At 37.3% G+C, this 26,139-nt stretch overlaps 1 protein-coding gene across 9 annotated transcripts in view; it reads right to left on the bottom strand.

The window, feature by feature from the left end:
- Positions 1 to 26,139, bottom strand: part of SGK3 (serum/glucocorticoid regulated kinase family member 3) — a 107,508-nt gene that overhangs the window by 17,346 nt on the left and 64,023 nt on the right. For all 9 annotated transcript variants that reach the window (XM_065902803.1, XM_065902795.1, XM_065902801.1 and 6 more), the window contains 6 exons: positions 21,921 to 22,004; positions 19,755 to 19,827; positions 14,490 to 14,565; positions 9,934 to 10,021; positions 6,570 to 6,619; positions 3,384 to 3,441 (listed from right to left, as the gene is read on the bottom strand). In XM_065902803.1, coding sequence (XP_065758875.1) covers positions 3,384 to 3,441; positions 6,570 to 6,619; positions 9,934 to 10,021; positions 14,490 to 14,565; positions 19,755 to 19,827; positions 21,921 to 22,004 — 429 coding nt within the window. The remainder of the gene's footprint in view (positions 1 to 3,383; positions 3,442 to 6,569; positions 6,620 to 9,933; positions 10,022 to 14,489; positions 14,566 to 19,754; positions 19,828 to 21,920; positions 22,005 to 26,139) is intronic.

Genomic DNA, 26,139 nt, shown 5'->3' on the forward strand with positions numbered 1-26,139 from the left:
TTGGGTACTCTGCTTTTGTTTCATTGTACTTTGCTGGTGTCTAAGCATTTTGTTAGATTTAAAGCTTTTACTAAACATAATATGCATGTAGAAAAACTCACAAACATCACAGCTCAATAAATTATTACAAAACGGACACACTATGTAATCACTTTCAGGTCAAAAAACCCAAACACTGTCAGTAGCCTGAGGCCTTCCATTTGCCCTATTCCAGAAATGATTTATCCCCCTTCTTCCTCAAAGAGGACCACTATTTTCACTTGCAGTAAAACAGGTGAGTTCTGTCTATGAATTTTATATAATTGGAATCACATAGATAATGTTGTGCCTGCCTGACTTCTTTCACTCTATATAACATGTTCACATTGTGACATGTATTAGATTGGCCAAGAAGTGTGTTTGGGCTTTTTCATACAATATTATAGGAAACCCAAATGAACTTTTTGGCCAACCTGAAAAGTGCTGAGTATTGCATTCCATAGACATACCACAATTTATCCACTCTTTCAGTGACATTTAGATGATGAACAATGAAGCTTATGAATATTCTGGCACACGCCTTTCCTAGTGGGTATGTGCAAGCATTCTGGTGGCTACACAGCTTGGAGGAGAACCAATGTGTCACAAGTAAGGCATATATTCAGCTTCCAAGTTTAATACCAGTTCTCACCGCATAAAAAAATGAAACACAAAGGAATATACTCAATTAAAGATATGGAAAAATTAAATACAGAATGCCACAAAACACTACCAACAAAAGCTTAAGATGAATTAAATTAACAAAGGGATATGCCATGGTCATGGATTGGAAGACTCAATACTGGTAAGATGACAATTCTTTCCAAATTGATCTACAGATTCAAAGCAATTGATCAAAATCCAAAAGAATCTTGTTGAACTTGACATGCTAATTCTAAAACTTAAGACTGATACACAAAGGGCTAAGAAGAGTCTCTTGAAGAGGAGCAAGAAGAGAAGACGTTCTGTTGAATATCAAACTTCATTTTCAAGACAATGTGGTACTGGTGCAAGGATAGACATATCAGTTAATGAACAAAATATAAAATCTAGAAACAAGTATAAAACAAAATCCAGAAACAGATCCAACACATATATGGACACTGGATATGTGATGGAGGTTACCCTGCAGAGTAGAAGGGAAAGAAACATCTTTTCAATGAACTGTGTAGTATCAGTTGACATTCATGAGGAAAAAAGTGAAGTGTGACCCTAAGCCTCACATTATATATATTAGGTAGATCTATTTGACTCTGGGTCCAAACATGAGCTTTCCAAAAGATAATGCTCTCTGTCTTTAACAACAGACTATCTCTAACATTCCAACAGACTGTGAGCATTTTGACAGCAAGATGCACTTCTACTTTTCTATGGCTTATATTAGCACAATGCCCAGAATGTAGCAGGTGGCAAACATATATTTGCTGAATTAATGAACACACATGGGTTTAATTTTATGGCTACAGTTTCTGGTCTCTAGGGAACTCAGAAAACAAACCAGATCTAGATACTGGAAGCTATGAATATAGCACACTATAATTAAACACATACATATTTATTTTTACTACAGATTGAAGTATAATGCAAAAAAGGAACTTAAATACATTTGATGATTCTGACAACTCCCATCTATGATGCTTCTGGCTTTAGGGATTCTTCTTGCTTGCTGTGGCACGCTGTCAAGTTTCGTGATTCACTCAATATTCACTGCATGAAGAGGGACAGGGGGCTCAAACTTCCCTTTCCTTCTCCAACTGCTGTTTATACAGCTGCTCACGGATGTCTTTATGGCCTCAACTTAAATAATACCTCTTCAAAGACATCATCCTTAGGGACTTCCCTGGTGGCCCAGTGGTCAAGAATCCACCTTCCAATGCAGAGGATGCAGGTTCAATTCCCAGTTTGGGGAACTAAGATCCCATATGCCGTGGAGCAACTAAGCCCATGCCTGCAACTAAAGAAGCCCCCATGCATCAGTGTAGCCAAAATATGCATGTGTGTGTGTATATATATAAAGCTATCCTTGACTAACTCACCTAAGTGGGGGCTTCCCCCCGACTGCCTACTTTCCTGTCTCTTGACTCTAGTCTTCATCTCCTTCACAGCTCCATTACTACACGTAATTATTTACTTGATATACTGCATATTTTTAATTGACTATTTCCCTCAATAGGATGTAAGCATCACAAAGGTACAAAGCATGTCATTTTTGTTCAACACCATCTAACAGGGACCAGAACAGTGCTTAACACATAGGTGCTCAACAAAATACTCACTGAACAAATAAATTTTAGGTTAGAATCTGAGTAGATGCCTTGTATCTCGAATTATTCTATAGTCAGTTCTTTGAAGGGAGAGAAAGCATCTTAATTCTATATCCTGCATACCAACAAGCCCCATGGTATCCCATATATAAAGCATGCATTCCCCTATAAACCGGTACAGCCACCATGGAAATCAGTATGGAAATTGCTTACAAACTAAAAATAGAGCTACCATATAACCCAGCAATCCCATTCCTGAGCATATATCCCAAAGAAAACTAGAATTCAAGAGGATGCATGCACCTAATGTTCATTACAGCCCTATTTGCAATAGCCAAGACACGGGAACAAATTAAATGTCCATCCCATTGATGGAGGAATGAATAAAGAAGATGTGGTACAAATACACAATGGAATAATACTTAGTCATAAAAAATAATGGAATAATCCCATTTGCAGCAACATGGAGAGACCCATAGATTGTTATACTGAGTGGAGTAAGTCAAACAGAGAAAAACAAATATTGTATGGTATCACTTTTAGGTGGAATCTAAAAAACTGGTACAAATGAACCTATCTACAAAACAGAAAGAGTCACAGATGTAGAAAACAAATTTATGGTTATCAGTGGGGAAAGGGCAGGGGAAGATAAATTGGGAGACTGTGACCGATATAAATACACTAGTATACAAAAAACAGACAATAAGAACCTACGGTACAGCACAGGGAACTCTGTTCTGCATTCTGTAATGACCTATATGGACACAGAATCTCCATCTATCTATCTGATTGATTCACTCTGCTCTACAGCAGAAACTAACACAACATTAAAAATCAGCTATGTGTGTGTGCTCAAGTCACATCTGACTCTTTGCGATCCCATGGACTACAGCCCACCAGGCTACTCTGTCCATGGAAGTTTCCAGACAAGGGTACTGGAGTGGGTTGTGGGTTGTCGTTTCCTACTCCAGAGGATCTTCCTGACCCATAGATTGAACCTGTGTCTCCTGCATTGGCAGGCAGACTCTCTATAATTAATTTTAGAAAAGCATCCATTTTTTAAGTACTAATTTACCGAAGAAAAAATAACAATACTCTTACCTTGCCAAAGCTGCCTTTTCCAATAACTTTTAAGAAATCAAAGTCTGTTGGTTTAGCACTGAAATAAACGAAAAATGAAAAGAATCAGCCTCCAAGAAAACTGATAAGATGTTAACTTTTCAACAGTTTTTAATACTTCACTCCTTAATAAGTAAATCTTGGGTACACTTCAGCGTGAGAACTCCAGCCTTTACAGAGGTAGGATCTCATCTTTAGTATAAAAAAGGTAATGAGTGAATGAGTGATAGTCACTCAGTCGTGTCCATTTCTTTCTGACCCCAAGGACTGTAGCTTTCCAGGCTCCTCTGTCCATGGAATTCTCCAGGCAAGAATACTGGAGTGGGTAATAAGGAACAGCAATAATATCTACTTTCTGGTTAGATAAGAGATTTTGTCATTTTATTTAAGCCTTCGAAGTTTGGCTTAAGAAGGGCTTCAGTAATACTCTTTTTGGGAGAACAAGGTCTGTCTATCTATCTATGATCTATCATTTTGAACTCAATGTAGCAAATCACTTTTATTAACCATAAACCTCACAATGTTGTTAATGAGGAAACTGAATGACTAGATAAATTAGTGATATATTTCAAGGACTAAGTAGTCTGAAAATTATTATGAAAACAAAGTTACTAGCAGGAATACCTGGTGAAGTCACTAAGAAAATTTCCTGATAGAGAAAAAGTCACCACAGTGTTCTGCATACACATTACTTGCATGTTAAAAATAAAAGAACTCTCTACTGATTCTCATAGATGGTAACGTAGAAAAGCCAGGAGTTGAGAAGGCAGAAAGAATACTATGATTGTCTTTTTATTTATCTTAACCTCAGGTTAAAAGCAGCATTGGCTGTATGTAGGCAAAAACAGACAGCTGCACAAAGTTGAACTTAAGTAGCCAGAAGAGCTGTTTTCTTTAACAGAGGATGAATTCCTAAATTGGACTAGGGAGAGTGAAATGACTCCATTCACATATTAAATGTCCTTCAATTAATTACAAAAATAAAGTCAATACAAACATGAGAGTAATACCAGATCTGGGTTAAATAATAACAGGTCAGGATTAGGGAGATAAATACTTAACCAAGCTTAGGTGTTTTTCTTCTTCTAGAACTTGCTCTTTGAACTATTTTGTTCTCTAATGATATGCTGAAATACTGAAATCATGTTTTGAACAAATCTAATAGTGAAAAAACATGCAAATCCTTCAAACACAGTAAACACACTGAGGCCACAGCCAAAGTCCTACTGTTAATTGTTCGTGATAAAACCTAACTGGAAGCATATTTCCATTTTGAGCTGCCTGACAAACTCTCTTGTATCCACCATATGACTGAAACTGCTCACAGAAGCCACCCGTGACATTAAATTTAGCAGTCCATTCTCAATCTTCATCTAACCCCCCTTATCAGCAATGTCAACAGTTACGTATTCCCCGTCTTCAACTGCTTTTGTGACACCAGATTGCTGGTCTCCTACCTTACTAATTCTTCTTTCTTTAGTCTCCTTTTATCATTGCTCCTGTCTATACTCATTGGGCTTCCGTGGCAGCTCAGCTGGTAAAGAATTCACCTGCAGTGTGGGAGACCTGGGTTGGTCCCTGGGTTGGGAGGATCCCTTGGAGAAGGGAATGGTTACTCCAGTATTTTGGCCTGAAGAATTCCATGGACTGTACAGTCCGTGGGGTCGCAAAGAGTCGGACACAACTGAGCAACTTTCACTTCACTTCATACTCATTCTCTAAGTGGACCAAAAGGGTGGGAGAAGCAGCACAGTGTGCTGGGCTAAGAGAGAATTTGTTAGAATTAACCTGGGAAGCCTGGAAGGAGAATTATGAGGACGGGCACACTACACTCCTCTTAACCCACGGCAGTCATCACTCATCTGTCAGGGCCCTCCTCAAACTGAGCCAGGAAGTGGCCTTGGACTCCTCTGTATCCCAATGAACTGTTGGAGTTGAACCTTAAAGTGAAGCCTACATTGGCCACTCCTGGTGTTCTGCAGAATGTTTCCCCTGGGTTCAAATAAATATGGGACTATGGGAGAAACTGAAAAAAAAAAACAAGTTTAATAGCTTTTCATATGCTGATTTCCATCAAGTCTCCTCTGGACCAAGCTGGCTAACAACCAGGGCTGTACCGATGACATTGGGCACCAGGAGAATATCAATTAGGCCTGGACAGATGTTTTTGCCAGAGTACTTCCCAAGTGCTTCCCAGGACTTCTGCTCCTCTGGGAAATATGGTCTACTCATCTTACACACACAAACACACACACACACAACAGCAGAACCCACTCATCTTACACACACACACACACAAACACACACACACACACCAGCAGAACCCACTCATCTTACACACACACACACACCAGCAGAACCCACTCATCTTACACACACACACACACACACACACACCAGCAGAACCCACTCATCTTACACACACACACACACACACACACACACACCAGCAGAACCCACTCATCTTACACACACACACACACAACAGCAGAACCCACTCATCTTACACACACACACACACCAGCAGAACCCACTCATCTTACACACACACACACACACACACACACACACACACCAGCAGAATCCACTCATCTTACACACACACACACACCAGCAGAACCCACTCATCTTACACACACACACACACACACCAGCAGAACCCACTCATCTTACATACACACACACACACACACCAGCCGAACCCACTCATCTTACACACACACACACACACACACCCAGCAGAACCCACTCATCTTACACACACACACACACACACACACACACACACCAGCCGAACCCACTCATCTTACACACACACACACACACACACACACACACACACACACACACACACACACACCAGCCGAACCCACTCATCTTACACACACACACACACACACACACACACACACACACACACACACACACACACACACCCAGCAGAACCCAACCAACAATCTGTGGATTAAAAACTCCTCAGAGCTCTACTATAACAAAGAGAAGCTAGAGCAGTGAATCAGAAAAGCGTATGACAGTACTACAGTCACTGTAACCACAGTTCTATTTCACAGGCTTCCAGTTAAATTGGTATAATTATGTACATCTGCACATTTACAAAAAAAGATCTTCCTCAAATCCATTTAGACTGTCGAAACAAATTAAACCTACTGAGGATTTCCAGACGGTCCCAGGTTGATGTTCTGTGAGGTAGAGAGTAGCTGTTGGGATGGAAAAAAAAGAAAAGAATTTAACATTCTTACTAGAGTTTCAAAGGTTATCAGTCAATGGACATTTCTGAAGTAAAATACATATAACTGTATCACAGATATTTGCCATGTTAAACCTAAAGCTTTAATTCTCAATAAATGTGTAGAGTCTTGGAAAGATACACAATCAATATAAACAATCATTTTAATGATAAATTTCAAGAGAAGTTCTAAGGAAAAAGTTAAGGCAGAAATCAAGCTCAAAGATGGCAAATGAATGAAGTAAACTGCAGAAAGCTCCTTAGAAGAGGTGGGCACTGAAATAACAATTTAAGAGGAATCATTTTTTTTTTTTACATTGAAAAATTAGTTAAAATAGCTTTTGTTTTTAAATTTTCAAATATTTTAAGAAGCTATTATTAAAGATAAGAAATGATCATGTGATGATGATTATAACTGCAAATGCTGGATTAAAGTTTTAATTTAGGAGGAGGTAAATTTACTTCTAAAGCAAGCACATAAAACCAAGAGTGCTTTTCTCCCTAATTCCACTATTGTGATAGTACCTAATTTTTAGATAGGCTTCTCTTATTGTAACAGCACAGTACATTTAATCTCTATTAACTTAGAAGCAAATCTTTACTCACCTATTAATATAGTATACCATAAAGCAATTTCACTAATAAAATTCTAGCTCACTAATAATTAGCCAGAAATTTACTCAAAATCCCAAAAGATTAAACTAGTGATCTTTTTACACTGAGCACTTTTCACAAAAGCCAAATGGAAGTGAATTCTGCTTCAAAAAATTCACTATGAAATTCTTAATACATTCAAAGAATTAAATCAGAGATGTCTCAAATATGCACATTTACCAGAGCCCTATACAATTATACGTCATACAAGATATATATAAAAAATAAGTTTTAAAAAACATTCTCTTTAATCAGAATCAACAATTTTATCTAAGCAAATTCTTATTAGAGATATGTCATATATATTTCCACTTAAATTCATTTGCAACTTACAATCTCTAGAAAACAAGTTATTTTTTTAAATTAAGGGCAAATGGTCTAAAGTATACTTTTTTATAAGGTAACAATGTTGGCACCAAACTGATACATTTCCTATAAATTTTAATTAAAAAAATAAAAAAAATAAATATTTACAACTGTAAGATGAAGGAAGGATTTTTTTTTTGGAGAGGTTCTTTTTGTTGGTATTTTAAAACAGCAAAAGATTCTAGTCCAAGTTCCAGATTTTGATGAAACAAGAAACAAAATCTGGATCTAAAGTCAACAAAGACAGAACAGGAGCCAGAACCCAGCAATTTCTCTTAGTCTGGTTCTTTCCTCAAAGCGCATTTTCCTACAGCAGGGCAAGACATTCTTCACATGACCTATACCTACACATGCTCAACATGATTAACAAAGAAAATCATGGTTACATACATTTCACTCCTTAAAATATTTTTTGAATAGCAGTAAGCTGTCTTTAAAAATCCATACTAACAAGTAATTTGATTACAAATACTTCTAGCACCTCCATAGAGGTGCTTAACTTCTAAAAACTGACCATGCTCACACTGTATAGATTTGCATAAAAAGTTTTATACCCTGATTTCATTTAATGGTATGTCAAAACTTAAAATAATATCATCCTTAGAAATGTCTTTTAAATGTACAATATATAGGGACAATCCCTATTTGATGAATGTTCAAACCGATTCTAACTTTTCATTATAAATCATACTAAAGTGAACATCTTTGCTTTTTCCTGTGAGAAGGGTTGTTTCATTTACATCAACTCCTAAGTGACATGAATTATTTTCATGTTTGATACACTTTGCCAAATTGCTTTCCAAGAGCTGCATAAAATGATAACACCAGTAAGGCCCAAGGATGCCCAACTTACCTTACCCTTATTAGTCCTGGTGTATTTTCAGTTTCTTGACATTTTTGTTAATTTGGCAGAGGAAAAAAATCTGTCATTTAAAATTTTTATTTGCTACTGGCATCAAGGCTGAATATTTTCCCATATATTTCCAAGAGTATTTCTTCATGGTCCTGTTCCTTTCATCTACGATAGTCTTAAATATCATTCTTTTTGAAAATCCATATTTTTTGAGCTTTTTTTTTTTTTTACACAGATATTTTTCCTTCTTATGCTTTATTTACTATGTTTTCCCAGCTGGTTATTTCTCTTTTGACCAACTGCACATATACAAAATTAAAATATCCTTTTACATTGTCCTAGGAGCAACCCTGTCACAAATGTAAAGAGTTAAACCTATTCTCTTAACTGAGGGCCCTCTTAAAGAATCAGAACTACTTTCTAGTAGTCATGTCTATTTTTCAAATGAAGATTTTAGCTGTGGGTAATGACATTACCTTTTAAATCAGAAAAACAGCATCATGACAAAATTAAAACATTATAAAGACAAAACTATACATCTGTCATTTTCATTTAAGTATTCACCAATTGTATGAATAAATTCTGAATTATAAAGGTATTTATAAACACTTGCAACTATGCTTTTTTTATAATGTACTTTTAACTGCTACATAATAATCCTGAGTTAAATTATAGTAATCTACCTTTCTAATATAACCTTTTAAAGTATATGTTGAAAATGTCTTCATAAGAAAGCACAAACTTACTATATCACAAGTCATTAAAAAAATAAGAATACCTATTCTTTATTCAGAATACATATTAAATTATGTGCATATAACTACAGCAATAAAACTTAGTCAATGCCAACCAGCACATGTATATTGACTGCTCTACATATCAAAACCTGACAAGGCAGAGGAAGAGGTATGAAGTGCTCTGGTTGAAAAGCCCTCTTCTGCTGGCCAAAATTCACCATTTCAAGTTACAGTGATCTTGACGAAGATACGTGATGATCAAAAAGTATAATGTAAAGTTAAGAGAGCAGAACACAAAACTTTATATGCTGTATAATTAAAATCAAGTAATTAAAAAATTCATATATTAAGAAATCTTTCATATATTAGAAAGAAAATCACTGAAATATTAAAAATAGGTCTGGTTGTTGATAATATGGATATTTCTGACTTACTATTTTCAAATCTTTTAATTTACATTACTTTTCATTATAAAAAGTACTCATTTAATCAATTTTAAAAGAAATAGTGATCAGTTAGAAGTATACACATTTGTTTTTATGTTTTCTACACAGTAGAATATCTATAATGGAAGAAATTATTTTAAGTATATGTGGTTCCTAAAGTTGCCAATAATTTCATCTTTGGGGAATGGTATTTTTTTTTTTTGTTAAAAAATACAATTCCTCTTACTACCTTCTGAGTACTTCTTTCATCCTCATCCTCAGATGGATCTGACTGATGTTTTGGACTGTCCATTTGAAGGAATGCTCTGACATCTGGACTAAAAACAAAAATTAACTTTATTATGACTGCATTTCTACACCTTTTCTCTCTTTAACATGAGAATAAAAGTAAGCATTGTAGCATTTATAGTAAGAAAGGCAAATAAAATCCAATAATAATCACTATTGTATTATAATAAGCAAATTAATTTTTAAAAACAGGGAGTCCAGTAAACAAATGGGCAAAGGTTCACAGAAGAGAAAAATGCAAATGGTAATGAAATTTAGGAAGATGGCTAACTTCACTAATTATCAGGAAAAAAAACAAAACGACAGTGAGAAGTCATTTTATGTCCACTAATCAGAAAAATCTAGAAAGATACATAAAATCCCAAGTTGGCAGGGATGAAGGGAAAGGAACACCTTCATGTACTGCTCAAGAGAATATAAAATGAGGCAACTTTTCTGAAAAGCATTTTGGCAATATTTGGTTAAACTGAGTATACATTTTCCCTGGGGTCAGAAATTTCAGTTTTAAGAATAAACTACAGAAAAAAATTATGTACAAGTTCAGTGAAAGACATGTAACTAGGAGACTCATTGTTATACTCTCTATAGCTGTGCATCAGAAGCAGAACAGCCATCCACCACTAGGGAAATGAGTAAGCAAGCTACAGTAACTGGCTGCAAAGACCAACCAGACAGACAGCAGTCAGAAACAAGGAACCACAGCAAAGCACCATTACGTGGACACATTAAATACTCAGACACAGAGCAACAGTCACTCAATATATACCCAAAGACATACAACAAACCTGCTGAAGTGGGCATTAACTGTGGGTATGAACAAATGGATATAAAGAGCAAAGAAAGCGAAAGTCACTCAGTTGTGTCCGACTCTTTGCAACCCTGGGGACTATAAAGTCCCTGGAATTCTCCAGGCCAGAATACTGCAGTGGGTAGCCTTTTCCAGGGATCTCCAGGGGATCCCTTCTTCAGGGGATCTCCCCAACCCAGTGATCGAACCCAGGTCTCCCACATTGCAGATGGATTCTTTACCAGCTGAGCCACCAGGGAAATCCAAGAATACTGGAGTGGGTAGCCTATCCCTTCTCCAGTGGATCTCCCTGACCCAGGAACAGAACTGGGGTCTGCTGCATTGTAGGCAGATTCTTTTCCAACTGAGCTACCAGGGAAGCCCATAAAGAGGAAATAAGACTGCAAAGATTAATGACGATCCTGACAAATGGTTAAATCTCTACATCTGGGTACCTCCTCCTAAACTGTTCTTTTTTTCTTTTAAAAAGTTGAGATATATTAATCCCCAAATGCTAATTTATCTTCCCCCTACTCCCCACCCTGTTGCTATCCTCTCTGGTAACCATCAGTTTGTTTTGTCTATTTCTGTTTTGCCATCATTTCATTTGTATCATTGTTTTAGATTTCACATATAAATTCTACCATATTGTATTCGTCTTTCTTTGTCTCACTTACTTCACTTAATATGATAATCTCTAGGTCCATCCATGTACCATTATTTCATTTTTTATGGATAAATAATAGTCTATTATGTGTATACATACACACACACACACACACACACATCACATCTTTATCCATTCGTCTGTTCACGGACATTTAGGTTGCTTCCATGTCTTGACTATTGTATATAGTTCTGCTATGAACACTGGGGTGCACATATCTTTTTGAATTAAGAGTAGTCTCCAGATATATGCCCAGGAGTGGGGCTGCAGATCGTGAAGTAACTTCTTTTAGTTTGTTAAGGAAACCTCCATACTGTTTGGGATTAATATACACACACTGCTGCTGCTGCTGCTGCTGCTGCTAAGTCACTTCAGTCGTGTCTGACTCTGTGCGACCCCATAGATGGCAGCCCACCAGGCTCCCCCTTCCCTGGGATTCTCCAGGCAAGAACACCAGAGTGTTGTTGCCATTTCCTTCTCCAATATACACACTACTATATATAAAAAGGATAAACAACAAGAACCTACTGCATAGTACAAGGAAATCATATTCAATATTGGGGTGCTAATAATGTTCTATTCCTTGGCCTGGAGGGGGTGATACTCAGATATATTCACTTTCTCATAATTCATTAAGCTGTACAGTCATGACTTGTGCTCTTTTCTATTTGTGTTATGCTGCAATAAAGCTAAAATATTTTTGTTCATTTGCATTTTTTAAATAGATAAGGAAACATTCAGTTTCTCTAGTAATTAATCAGTCATTTGCATCGGTTAATGTGCTCTATCTATTTTGGGGGGGTCTTAAGTGTGTATTATCTGCATGAGCTCTTTTAGTAAGTATATTTATCTATTGTCCTTTATTCATGGGAAACTTTATATTTTTGGTTTTAAATTTCACGTGCAATTTTTAGAGGTCAAAAGGTTTTATTAACCAGATTTATCAATGTTTTACTTTGTACCATATCACTGCCAATATGCTCAGAAAACCCTTTCCTATCCACAGGTCAGAGAAATAATAATATTTTATTTGAGTTTTTAAATTTCATTTTAATAGACGTTATCTTAAAAATAACCTTTTCTCTACTAACGGAAAGCTACTTTTGAAGTGCTTTTTCCACACATAATAAGAATAGGCATATAGTAGGTGTTCAAGATACATTTGCTGATTGGCTTCTCTGTTTTCTTAAACCTATACTATTTTTATAAACAGTTTGATGTTCAAATGGAGAGTGTGAAACTAACAAAGTTCCATTAACAGAGGAGATCCAGAAAACGTGAAATGTCACTTTTTATTAAATAGAAAACATCAGTTAAACATTAAATTGAAAATTTAAAAAAAACCTCTTGGCTATTTAATCTGGGGGTGCTGGAAAAGTCCTCTACTTTAAATGGAAGGGGTGCATATATATGTAAAAATCTATTGGGCTGCATAATTAAGAATTGCATATTTTATAGCATAAAGTTAAAGTGAAACAAGCAAATTGGTTTTAGTTAAATTTCAATACCAAATGTAACATCTTTATAATACCACACTTCCAGATCCAAAATGAATGCTTAAAATGTAACAAACACTGTCAGAAGTTCTGAGTAACAGCGTTCAAAATACCAGCAGGAAAAAAAAAAAAATACCAGCAGAAATAATAAACATCACCACCATCTATTCTATACTTACTCCATGTGAAGTTTGTCAAAGGAGACAAATTCAAGCTCTTAGTGTACGAATTTTAAACAAGTCAGAAATATGTCAATTCGAAGTAATCTCAAGTGCATATAATAATAATTAAACATTAGAAAGGTAGGGCTTCCCTGGTGGTGCAGTGGTGAAGAATCTGCCTGCCAATGCAGGAGACATGGGTTTCAATCCCTGATCAGGGAACATCCCACAATAATGCAGAGCAACTGAGCCCACTCACCCCACTACTGAGCCTGTGCTCTTAGACCCCGGGAGCCTAGCTACCGAAGCCCGTGTGCCCTAGAGCCGGTGATCCGCAACAAGAGAAGCCACTGCCACGAGAAGTCTGCATACCACAACTGGAGCCTACTCTCCACAACTAGAGAAAAGCCCCTGCAGCAACGAAGACCCAGCAGAGCCATAAATAAATAAATACAAGTTTTAAAAAATAAAAACTAACTTTTATTTTGTTTTTATTTAGAAGGGTAAATGATCTAAGCAGAAGATAACATAGAATTTGTCTGAGGGAAAAGGCATAATGTTTAAAAAATAATTATACAAAGAGCCAAGTGATAAAGGTTCTTTGCTGAGGAACACACAAGACACAGAGGAACCCTGAATTCAAGGGTCCTACCCAGCTGTGTGCCCCTCCACCACCTGCTCCTCCCTGCAGAGGCCAATCCCAGAGCTACAGCAGGCCTGACCTGCCCGGACCCTCATCTTACTGCGAGCATCACGCGAAGGGAAACCCAGACCACCGGGCTGAAGACCCTGGTCAGAGGAGGTCCAGCTCCAGTATTTTACTAATTTAGTAAATTAAGTTAAAAAGGATGTCAGAGCACCTGCTCAGAAGATAGAACTCCTCTATCAACTGTAAAGAACTATCAAATAGTAATCACTGTTAGGAGGATAACAGTTAAAAATACAGTCCTCCCATGTTGTGACTCTGAGAAGTCTGTTAAAAGCATGGGAGCCGATGCCTCTGGAAGGTAAGGGTAACACTCATTTCTCCTTCTATTCCCATTTCTTCTTTTATTCCCACACAGAGGTACATGAGGAAATGCTTTCTCAGTGCATGAATAAATATAGCATCAAATAATCCACAAAATGTTTTAACTGTGCAAAGTCTTTTCAAGGTAAATCCATAAAACAAATACAAGTATAGTAGGAAGAAAGAAAGTAACTAGGACCTTGAGTTGATGGAGGGAAAAGAAAAGTAAGAACAGGTGGAAAATTCTTAGAGGATTAAAAACACCAGGGGAAAAATGCTTGAGGAAGATTCCACAAACATATATAGCACAAAATAACATTCCACAGATCTGAGGTTGGGTCTTGGGGTGTCCTCAGAACACATCGAAAATTACTTACTGGTTGTAAAGCTCTGGATGCCTAACTAAGTTCTGAATGAACTCGTTCAGTCCTGCTCTTCTCTGTTTAATAAAATCTGTTAAGAGAGACAATACTATTAGGATTATTTCCATCAGATTGTAATTACCATCAATACAGTTATACAAGAACAGACCAACACAGGACAGTGAATTTTGATTAAGAAGTTATTTCTTAATTCATACTTCTTGATATAAAATAAGGAATAAATATTTAACAAATATATTTTAATCTATAAATATGATTATAACATTAAAATAAAGCAGGTAACATATTTCGCTGAAGAAAATTCTCCCCCACAAAAATGCCTATTTTAGGTTCTAAACAGACGCACTACAAAACCTGGAGTCACCACTTTGCTTTGTCCAACTCTTTGTATACTTTCAGGTAATGAATAAGAATTAACACTATGACACTGAAAAGTCATACTAACTTAAATACACACAAACAAAAAACAAAAACAAATGAAATCAAGAAATACTGAAATCCTTGCAAGTGAGAATGATGATTAACTGGTTAACTGACTATTATGAAAACTCTGCTGCTAAAAATAGGTTTTTATCTTATATAAACCTATTTCACTTCAGAGGTTAAAGCTTGAGAAATAAAAGTGTTTTCTATGTAAGTCACTGGAGACAAGGGTCATGTCTTTAAATTTATTTTAACTTTAACCCTTAACACAGTGTCTTGGAACATACTTAACTAATGTTTGCAAATGAATAAATAAAATACCAAGCAAATGATTACACATTCTAGCATTTGTCATCTCTAAATTTCATATGCCAATCCTTATCTAACTTACATTGTTTTTGTTCCTTTGTAACTTTATTTTTCAGTAGTAAAGATATCCTTCTTTTTATAAAAGTATCCCCAAAAGTAATTTATATATTGACTCCAAGATCCAATCAGCAAAAGGTTTGATATTAAACTGTTTAGAATATAAAAAAGTATATCTAACTTTGTGTATACTCTACAGAAAGGTCCTTAAGTTCAAAGTGAAATTTTAACTTTGAAAAGTATAGGTAGTTCAGTTCACTCAGTCATGTCCGACTCTTTGCAACTCCATGGACTGCAGCACGCCAGGCTTCCCTGTCCATCACCAACTCCTGGAGCTTGCTCAAACGCATGTCCATCGAGTCAGTGATGCCAGCCAATCATCTCATCATCTGTTGTCCCCTTCTCCTCCTGCCTTAATCTTTCCCAGCATCAGGGTCTTTTCAAATGAGTCAGCTCTTTGCATCAGGTGGCCAGAGTACTGGAGTTTCAGCTTCAGCATCAGTCCTTCCAATGAACACTCAGGACTGATTTCCTTTAGGATGGACTGGATGGATCTCCTTGCAGTCCAAGGGATTCTCAAGAGTCTTCTCCAACATCACAGTTCAAAAGCATCAATTCTTCAGCGCTTAGCTTTCTTTACAGTCCAACTCTCACATCCACTTGTAACTACTGGAAAAACCATAGTTTTGACTATGTTGGCAAAGTAATGTCTTGGCTTTTTAATATGCTGTCTAGATTGGTCATAGCCTTTCTTCCAAGGAGCAAGCATCTTTTAATTTCATGACTGCAGTCACCATCTGCAGGGATTCTGGAGCCCCCAAAATTAAAGTCTCTCACTGTTTCCATTGTTTCCCCATCTATTTGCCATGAAGTATTGGCAGAAACTACCCTAAATTCTGCCTCAGATATGTAAAACTTATCTTACAGAGGTTGGTAACCACCAAAATAAAGTGAAAAGAAAAAGGAAATGACACATACGGACTTAAAAGTTGCAGTGTAAGAACTCAGAAAGATGTGTGGGAAAATTCTACATGGTAGCTGTCAAACACAAGGTTAAAAGAGCAACTTCTTTTTTCATGTTCTTATTGTCCCATTTTTGGCTGGTAAAAGCCCCCATCAATTGCGTTCCTGTGTCCTTTTGATAAAACCTCAGACAGTATTTTTATATAGCTTCTTTGCTTTCAGGCAAGCTGTCCTAGGACATCTTGCACATTTCCTGCCCAGCACCTGGAAGTGGCACTTTTTCATGGAATTCTGGTTCCTTTAAATGGGAAAATGGTATTTAGACGGATGCTAAGGGTATTCGCTGCTCCTTATTTTTTATATTTTTCAGGCATTTCCAGGGAAGAGAGATAGGAAATATGTACTGTTTTAGAAAGGAAAAAATAAATTGTGACTTCATACTATATTCCCAAATAAAGTTTAAAATCACAGAATTTTTTAACTTAAAATCTCCAGTTTTATATTTGTTTCTCTTTCATCTTCTGCTTAAAAGTTTGGTTCTCATCGCACTAACATAATCACAAAAGAACAACACTTCATAAATTAACAATAAGATCACTGAATGCAGAGTAAAATTGCTTTACGTGCTATTTTTTGCCCTTACCATATGTCCCATGAGGAATATGCAGGTTAATGTCCATGTTTTAAAGTCATTTAAAATAATTATTCTCCATGTGTTTCACCACTGATTAGGATATAGATTTTTTCCTTGTTTATTTTCAATTGTTAGAGACTGCCATAGTATTGCATTTAATTTTGCTTTTAAATTGCTTAAAATATGCAAAGCTATGAATAAGAGTCATCCAGAGGTGTCTAATGTCCACCTCTGTTGTCTTCAGCTGACCTCTGCTTGAAGTCATCAGTTTTCAGTTCTTGATTTATTCTTCTATTATTTCCTTTTGAATATTCACATCTTTTCCTACACAAAAAACATACAGTGTCCACATCTGCACCTTGTTTTTTCCACTTAACCAGGTATTCTGGAGATCATTTCACAGTAATGTACAAAGAGTTTTTTTGTTCCTTTTCCCAGCTGCATCATATTCCAATATCAGAAGGCTATTTCAATTGTTTCCAGTTTTTACTGTTAAAAACAGTACAGTCTTACACATACATCATTTCTTGTGCAGTTTATCTTTAGAACAGATCCCTAGAAATGTGATTTCTTGGTCAAAGTGAAATACATGATAGTTTTGCTAAATATTACCAAATTTCATATGGTTTGTAGCATTTTGTATTCCCACCAGCAAAACATGAGAATATCTGTTTCCTTAAAGCCTAATTAAACGAGCATTCTATAAATCTTTGCTTGATTGAGTATAACTTGCATTTTCCAAAAATCTATGACATGTAGTCTATTTAACTGTTGCCAAGTCATATAAAATATGCTCATGACTGATTTCCAAATGTTCTTCAAGAAAAATCAATTTTTAGTGTCAAATAATTAATCCACAAAAACATCAATACCTCAGGCACTTGTCTGGTGTTTTGCCTTTAACAATGAAATAGCAATGTTGCAAGTCTTTATCCCTTTGCCTTCTTCCCTGGATAAAATGATTCTGACTTTAGGGTTTAACTGAGGGCTCCACAAAACTCTAAATAAACCTACTTCCGGTCTCATATTAATCACTAATATGTGGTTTGAGTCACCTTAAATGTCTTTCTGCCACTTCAAATTAATTAATTCTCTCACTCCCCCAGGTCGGACACCTCAGGTGTCTCTGATTCTACTCTCTCTCTCTGTCTCCTTTACCCAAGGAATCACCAAGATTTCTTACAGGTTTTTCATTAAAAGAGTTCTTAAATATGACTCAATTTTTAGCCCCATTTCCATCCTACTTACAGCTCTCATTACCTAGGTGGAGCACTCCTGGAATATTCCCTTCACCAGCCTCCCAGTCTCTATCTTGTCTTCCCTCTGCTGAGCATACTTAAATACACACTGGGGGTTTCACATTATATTGCCATTTTGCTCAAGTAACTCCAAGGCCCCCATGCTGCCCTCCACAATGTTTTTCAACCCATGCTCCACAGACATACTTCGCTGTTGCACCAACAATGCAGCTCCATTTTTATTTGTTCTACACATAACATTTTCTGCATAAGGTTTCACTATTCTGCAGCTAAAGGGAATACAAGAGAACAAGAGTTCAAAAGTCACTGGTCTACAGAGTCAAACCATGGAATGTGTAATCTGACAGTGTTGCGCCAACTCAATCTTCTATTAAATGAATTCATGTAATATTTATTGAGAACCAAATATTTACTAGGCACCATAAATAAAAAAGATAAAGTATCCACCTTTGTAAAATCTACATCCAGATAAAACAGACTGGTAGGACAATAAAGTGTGCTAAGTTCTCTCAAAAGGAAAACAATCTACATAAAATAGGAGAAGTGAAAAAAAAAATTGGGGAAATGAGAATCCTTTCCAATCCAAAGGTTCAGAAAGTATAAAAGAATAAAGCGTCTTCAGTTGAGAGGATTACAGGGGATTCCAGCAGCCTGGGGTGGGGGGGAAGTCAGTTTTAATTAAAGCAAGAATGTGAAAGAAATGAAAAAGATGGAGGGTAAAGGAGTTTGATCATCGTGGGCAGAACTGCACTGGGTATGGTGAAAAGGTCTGGGAGACAAAGGAACAGTGTAAGGTCAGGCTGTAGAGAGGAAGCAAGACAAGTGGTTTGAGAGCTCATATCCTGAGTAACAACCAAGAAAGCAGACATTCAGGAATCACAGGTCTGATGGTTACAAGCAAATTAGCTTCGGAGGCAAGATGGTGGGGAGGGAGGAAACTTGATAGCTTGTCAGGATCCACCTGTGGCATAGACAGATGACTTTATGTATGGAATTTCTACGGGATAGAGACTTCTGTCTAATAAATAAACATTTGTGTACTAGGTTGATTTCTTAGACTCTAATAAAAAAATTTTTTTTGGAGTTGATAAATCTGAAGCCTCCAGATTTCTGAGATCCTATGTGACATTAGGCTTTCCAAAGGTGAACAATAGGATACTTGGTATCCCATTCAAAGGTCTGAAAGGTGCCATGTACAGAGCATACATTTAGTAAATGTTTCTGGGTATAACAAGGAATGCCCCTCATGGTTAGGAAAGTACTGCACATTATCCTTAATGATCAACTGATTTATCTGAAGCCAGACCACTTGAATTTAACTTTCAAATTTGCTATTTACTAGCTGTATGTGAGCCTGGGCAAATTATCTAATGTGTGCCTCAGCTTCCTCATCTATAAAATAGTGATGATGGTAATACCAACCTCCAAGGGCTGCTGTGAGGAGTGAATGAATTAAAACATATAAAGTGTTTAAAACAATGCCTGGTACTCAGGCATACAGCCTAAGAACCATCAGCTTTGCAAAGTTACACTACTATCCAGGGCAATGAATATGTTAACTGCTTCTTCAAACTTTAACATTACTCGTGGCTGGTCTAAGAATTTACTGCTTACCTGGATCAAAATTATCACCAAATATTCTCTTGGCAGGAATCTTCAGAGCCATAGCAGGAAATTGTTTCCTTAACTAGAATTGAAAAAAGTAACTTTACATAAACTTATTGCATAGGTCATCTAGTTATACGCATGCCAAAATAAAATACAATCTAATTTTAAAAACATCAATCATAAAAATCCATCATAGTTTTAAGTATATCATGATTAAGAGTACAATATTAAATTATGCCAATAAAATACCATTAATTTGGCTAATCCTCTTTTGTCCCAGTAAAACAATTAGTATCTTTGTGATCTTGGATAAGCTACTTAACATCTCTGTGCTTCAGTTTTCTTGCAGAAAATAGGGATAATCTTAGCACTTATAGATTTGCTGTGAGGCTTAAAATCATTTAAGTAAAGTACTTGGAGTATAGGTTTTGAATACCGTTACTCCTTGTTTATGACCTTAGGAGATATGACTTGTGTTCTAACAGACTGGCAACTGTTTTCTGAGAAAGCTGATGAATTTTCAATTTCCTCTGCTCAATCATTCCTCCTGTTAATATTCTAACACATTTGTCTCTCAGATTTGCCTATCCCCAGAGAAAAACAACTTGGTCCTGAAGAAATTCAGTTTAGGGCAGTAAAGCCATGAAAATGGGTAAATACTTATTTTTACTATAAGCCTGACATCACTTGACATCAAAGGACCACACATACACTGTCTTTACACAGTCTTACCAATCCTTGCATTCCTCTAGTAACTTTAAATGTTTTAGAAACAAACAGAAAAACCCAAACATACATTACGTATACACACACACACATGCACGCACGCACGCACGCACACAGTGTGTGTGTTTGTGTGAGAGTATAAAAATACACCTCCACTGACAGGAAATACAAAGAATAGGAGAGTAAATTAATCAGTCTAAACCATGGGAAGGCTGTCAGCAAAATTCAGATAAAAAAATCTAGACAAACAACCCTGTTTTTTTCCAACAAAAAAACTGCACACAAAAGAGAGGTGGAGGGGGAAACTTAGTGATTAAAAGACAACTCATAAAATCAACTATATTTCAATAAAAATTTTTGAAAAAGTTAAAACAAAAAAATAAAACTTATAACGATTTGTTAAAAAAAACAAAAAAGACACTCCACAGGATTATCAACCAGTCATAAGAACACTGAGTATTTGACATTAAAGCATTATCTTCAATTATTGTGATAATGACATTGTATATTTTTAAAGAATCTATCTTTTTAGAGATATACACAGAAATATTTACAAACAGAAAGATATGATGTCTGAGATCTGCTTCATAATTACAGTGGGCTGGCTAGGGATAGACTATGATGAAACAAGAATGACCGTGTACAATAATTCTTGAAGATGGATGGTACATTATATGATGTTCTCTATTTACACTAGTCTAGTTCCATACGTGTTCAACAAGTTCTATAATAAAAAGCTTCCAAATGCAAACTATAGTCATAAAAAATACATGTTTACAGATTGAAAATGTTACTTTTTCTCTTCCCTTTTTTTCTAAATGGGCTTTCCTGGTGGATCAGACAATAATCTGCCTGCAATGGAGGAGACATGGATTCAATCCCTGGACTGGGAAGATGCCCTGGCGAAGGAACTGGCTCCCCACTCCAGTATTCTTGCCTGGAGAATTCCATAAATAGAGGAGACTGGTGGGCTACAGTCCACGGGGTCGCAAGGAGTTGGAGATGACTGATGCAACTTAGCACGCACACACGATGTTTCTAAAACTGGCTTATATGAACGTGGAATAAATGCTGAAGACACTGCTGCAAAAATGTCCAGACCCACATTGCGATCTCTCTGCTCTAACACTTAAAGCTAATAGTTGGGCAATTTAACTAGAAATAGCATGATGATTAACAATTATTAGAAAAGCAGATAGAAAGGACTTATTGCTAATATTCTATAACAGTGAAATGTATTTTAGACTATACATCCATATCTTCAGTAGTTTATCTGAAGTCCCCTCTCACCCTTTTTAGTAAGCATTCTAAAATTAGGATGATTTTGAAGAATCTCTTTTCTGCTTGTCTGATATATACATAAGTATTATTTAATTATCAAATAATTCTCTCAGCTTCCAGTTTTCTCAGATGTTTTAAGTAAAAATCTTGTAGACTGTTACTTACAGTATTGTAAAGTTTATCAAACTCTGCATATCTCCTGAAGACAAACCACTCACTCCTGCCCACTGAGACCAGAACTTTATAAACCTGTGGAAATTAAAAATAGCAAAATAAAATTTGAGGGAAACCCCCCATTAGCTATTACCTATCAAATCGATAATTAGACATTAATATTTGTATATGATCCTCCAAGATACATAAGTATACCAACTCAAACACTTCTTTTATCTTGTTGAAAGGTGTTTTATTTTTAAAATGGTAGGAAAAATTTTCTGTAGTTTTCAGAGACTAACATAATGAACACCTGTGTACTCATTATTTAGATCTTCTGAATTCTGGCATTTTGCAATTCTTGTTTCAGATTTCCTGCCCCAAGAATAAAACACAGTTTCAACGGATGATACTGCTCTCTTCTTTCCCAAAGGTAACCACTACTCTGAAATGATAAAGTATTTTCAAAAGTGATGCCTGGCACACAGTAAACACTCAGTTATTAGTTCTCTTCCTTTCAGGGCATCTTTTACACAGTATTTTTCAAACTAAGACTTCATTCTCATATTTCCTACTACTTTCTTGCGTGTGTTTAATATTTTCATACACACATAATTTCATACAACCATAGTCAACAACCCTATGAAGTAAACAGAAAAGATATTACAACCCCTACTGCAGATAGGAGGAAATGATGGCCCCACAAAGTTAAAAACTTGCCCAAGTGCACAGACTTGTGATACTAAAATCTAAATATTCTAACCTTCTAGGCACTAGAACAAGAATCACATCAACAGTTATAATACAGAATTATCTTTCATAATCCATCCCACAGGGGCTCACAACATAATTCAACATAACACAGAGAAAACAATTTGGACCCCAAAGGTCTTTTTATCATTTCTAAAAATAACAAGTATCTACATATATGAAGAAAAACTCACTGATGTATGTCTTGGGTTATCAACCTCACTATTTTACAGTGAAGATTAGGGGAAAGAGATGTTTATAATACAATTGTCCATGGTCTGTAGATAACACAGTAAATTTATTTTAGAAGATGGCCAGACAACCATTTACACAAACTATCCTTTGCCATGAGAGAGTGGAAAGCTCCACTCACCACTTCATAGTTAGATAATAAAGTGAGCAAAGATCTCTGACACTTTGCGTGTTTATGAAGTATGAACTCTGCAGTACTGTTACAGATAAGGTCACACTAACAAACCCACAGTAAGAAGGGCCCACAATGTAAAGCCATACCCTCCCTACCACGAGAAAGGGGACAAAGTCTCACCTGGAAGGTGAAGACAATCCACTGCATTAGTTACCTGGATAAGTGATGAATCACTGAGGCAGAGGGAGCAAGACCATCCAGGCACCTTACATGAGCTCCTGGGGTAAGAGAGCTTTTTGGTGCTACCTCTGGTGTTAACCAAGAGGACATTAAGTTGTCTTACAGGAAGCTGTTGGGTGTAAGATGTCAGAATTGTTTGTAAGATGACACGGCTCCTTTTGGAGAGAGTGCAGAAGTAGAGGACGAAGAACCTAATCAGAGTGCCAGCAAAACAGAGCCATATTTCTAAAAGCAGACTACAGATTTTATCTCCCATGGCAGTCAGCATCAGATGGGCCTGGAAGCAGGACTCCTACCAAAGGATCAGAGACTTAACTTAAGATGATTATGAGCTTCTTGAACAAACAACACTGTCTGTGCTGACTTCCTGATGGGATAAGGTGGCTTCCCATGGATACTCAGCCAAGACTGGAATCAAACCTAGGTTCCAGGCTGAGGCAGCTCTGCTGTAACCCTATTTATAGGAGCTGAGATAAAGCCCTGTGAGGTTATTCATTAGCAGGATGATTTATGAACAAGAGCTTACCAAGTAAGTTCTAATAAAATACCAGTAAGTGAAAAAAAAAACTTTTCAAATTTGAAAAGACACTCTCACTTGCAAAAATACACAGAATTTAACAAAAACAAGTGCAATAAATCTTATGAAGTGTTTTTTTTTTTAAAAAAAAGATTTTCTTGTTGCCTATCTTGCACCAGAATGTAAGTTCCTTGAGAGCAAGGACTGCCATCATGCTTGCTACCCACTTATCTCCAATACCTAGAACAGCAGCTGGCATAAGAGAAAAGCTCAAGGACAGTTCTCTGAGTGGATAAATTAAAGTATAATTTAGATTTGGTTTAAGTCAAGACATTCTAGAATGCAATGCATTTCTCTGGGAGAAGCTGAACTGAATAAAGTCATTCAAAAGGCACATGAGAACTATTCATAAAAATATTACTGAAGAGTTAATGCAGTGCCTATTTTTGTCCCCAAGTATCACACAGGTGTGCTGAAGCTGGACAGAGTCTGTGCTGGGTTGGGTGGGATCTATCTGTGCTGACTAGAACCAAGCTTGTCCAGGACCAAGGACTGTAACTACAGTGGTCAGCAAGAAACACGTGAACTTAGCCCTCCTTCTCATTCCACTCCAATGCCACAAGCACTTACTAAATGTCCACGTCTGATCTAGACACTGGTGAAATGATAGTCAGGGAAGTTCTTGCTTCAAAGAACAAGTTCAGGAGAAGTGCACATAAATAAACCTAAAGGTATGTCAGGTGGTGATAACTGCTATTAAAAAGCTAAACAGGGTAAGTGGGACAGACTGCGAAAGGGGCAGGGTGAGGCGTGAAAGGCGCAGGGTGAGGTGTGAAGGTGCTGTTGTATAGCAGGGAGTCAGTGAAGTCCTCTCTGACAAGGCACCATCTGAGCATCCGATAGAAGGAGGTGAACGAGGTGATCTAGAGGGAGCCTCGGAGAACTCCAGGGACAGCTCTGGGAATAGCTGGTAAGAGTGACGCTGCAGGCCTCCCTCACCCTTTCACAGAAGACAAGGAAATACTCCTACCACGAAAAACAGGACCCTTGAGATAACCTACTGTGGGTATCTGCTATGGATGAGCTTCCATCAAACTCGGCAGGAGGTTCTGTCCTTGAAGGAGAGAACTTCCCAGAGGTTAAAAATAAGGAGATGGAAGGAATGAAAACCTTGCACATTCCACTCTGCTATCTAAAGTATACTGATCTCTGGTTTAACATACATATGATGTTTTTTCTCTAATATTTATTTACTTTTGGCTATGCTGGGTCTTCATTGCTGTGTGCGGGCTCTCTCCAGTCACGGCGAGTGGGGGCTCCTCTCTAGCTGTGGTGCGTGGGGTTCTCACTGCGGGGGCTACTCTTGGTGCAGAGCAGAGGCTCCAGTGCACACAGGCTCCAGTACCTGTGGCATGTGGGCTCCAGAGAGAGGGCAGAGTTGTTGAGGCATGTGGGATCTTCCCAGACCAGGCATCAAAATCTTGTCCCTGCATAGCAAGCGGATTCGTAACCACTGGACCACCAGAGAAATCCGGTATGATGTCCTCAGCTCAGTTCAGTTCAGTTCAGTCGCTCAGTTGTGTCCGACTCTTTGCAACCCCATGAATCGCAGCACGCCAGGCCTCCCTGTCCATCACCAACTCCTGGAGTTTACTCAAACTATGCCCATCGAGTCGGTGATGCCATCCAGCCATTTCATCCTCTGTCATCCCCTTCTCCTCCTGCCCCCAATCCCTCCCAGCATCAGGGCCTTTTCCAATGAGTCAACTCTTCGCATGAGGTGGCCAAAGTATAGAGTTTCGGCTTCAGCATCAGTCCTTCCAATGAACACCCAGGCCTGATCTCCTTTAGGATGGACTGGTTGGATCTCCTTGCAGTCCAAGGGACTCTCAAGAGTCTTCTCCAACACCACAGTTCAAAAGCATCAATTTTTTTGCGCTCAGCTTTCTTTACAGTCCAACTCTCACATCCATACGTGACCACTGGAAAAACCATAGCCTTGACCAGACGGACCTTTGTTGGCAAAGTAATGTCTCTGCTTTTTAATATGCTATCTACATTGGTCATCACTTTCCTTCCAAGGAGTAAGCGTCTTTTCATTTCATGGCTGCAGTCACCATCCACAGTGATTTTGGAGCCCCCAAAAATAAAGTCTGACACTGTTTCCACTGTCTCCCCATCTATTTCCCATGAATTGGCTTATATGAATGTGGAATAAATGCTGACGATAATGCTACAACATCTGAGGAGAGGCAAAGGGCCAGACCCATGCTGCAATCTCTCTGTTCTGGGCTTCCATGCAGGCTGTGGAAGTATGTTCATTAAGGGAGGGAGAACAGACAATGGAAGGGCTGTTT

This window comes from Muntiacus reevesi, chromosome 12 (assembly GCF_963930625.1).
Source record: "Muntiacus reevesi chromosome 12, mMunRee1.1, whole genome shotgun sequence".
Lineage (NCBI taxonomy): Eukaryota > Metazoa > Chordata > Mammalia > Artiodactyla > Cervidae > Muntiacus > Muntiacus reevesi.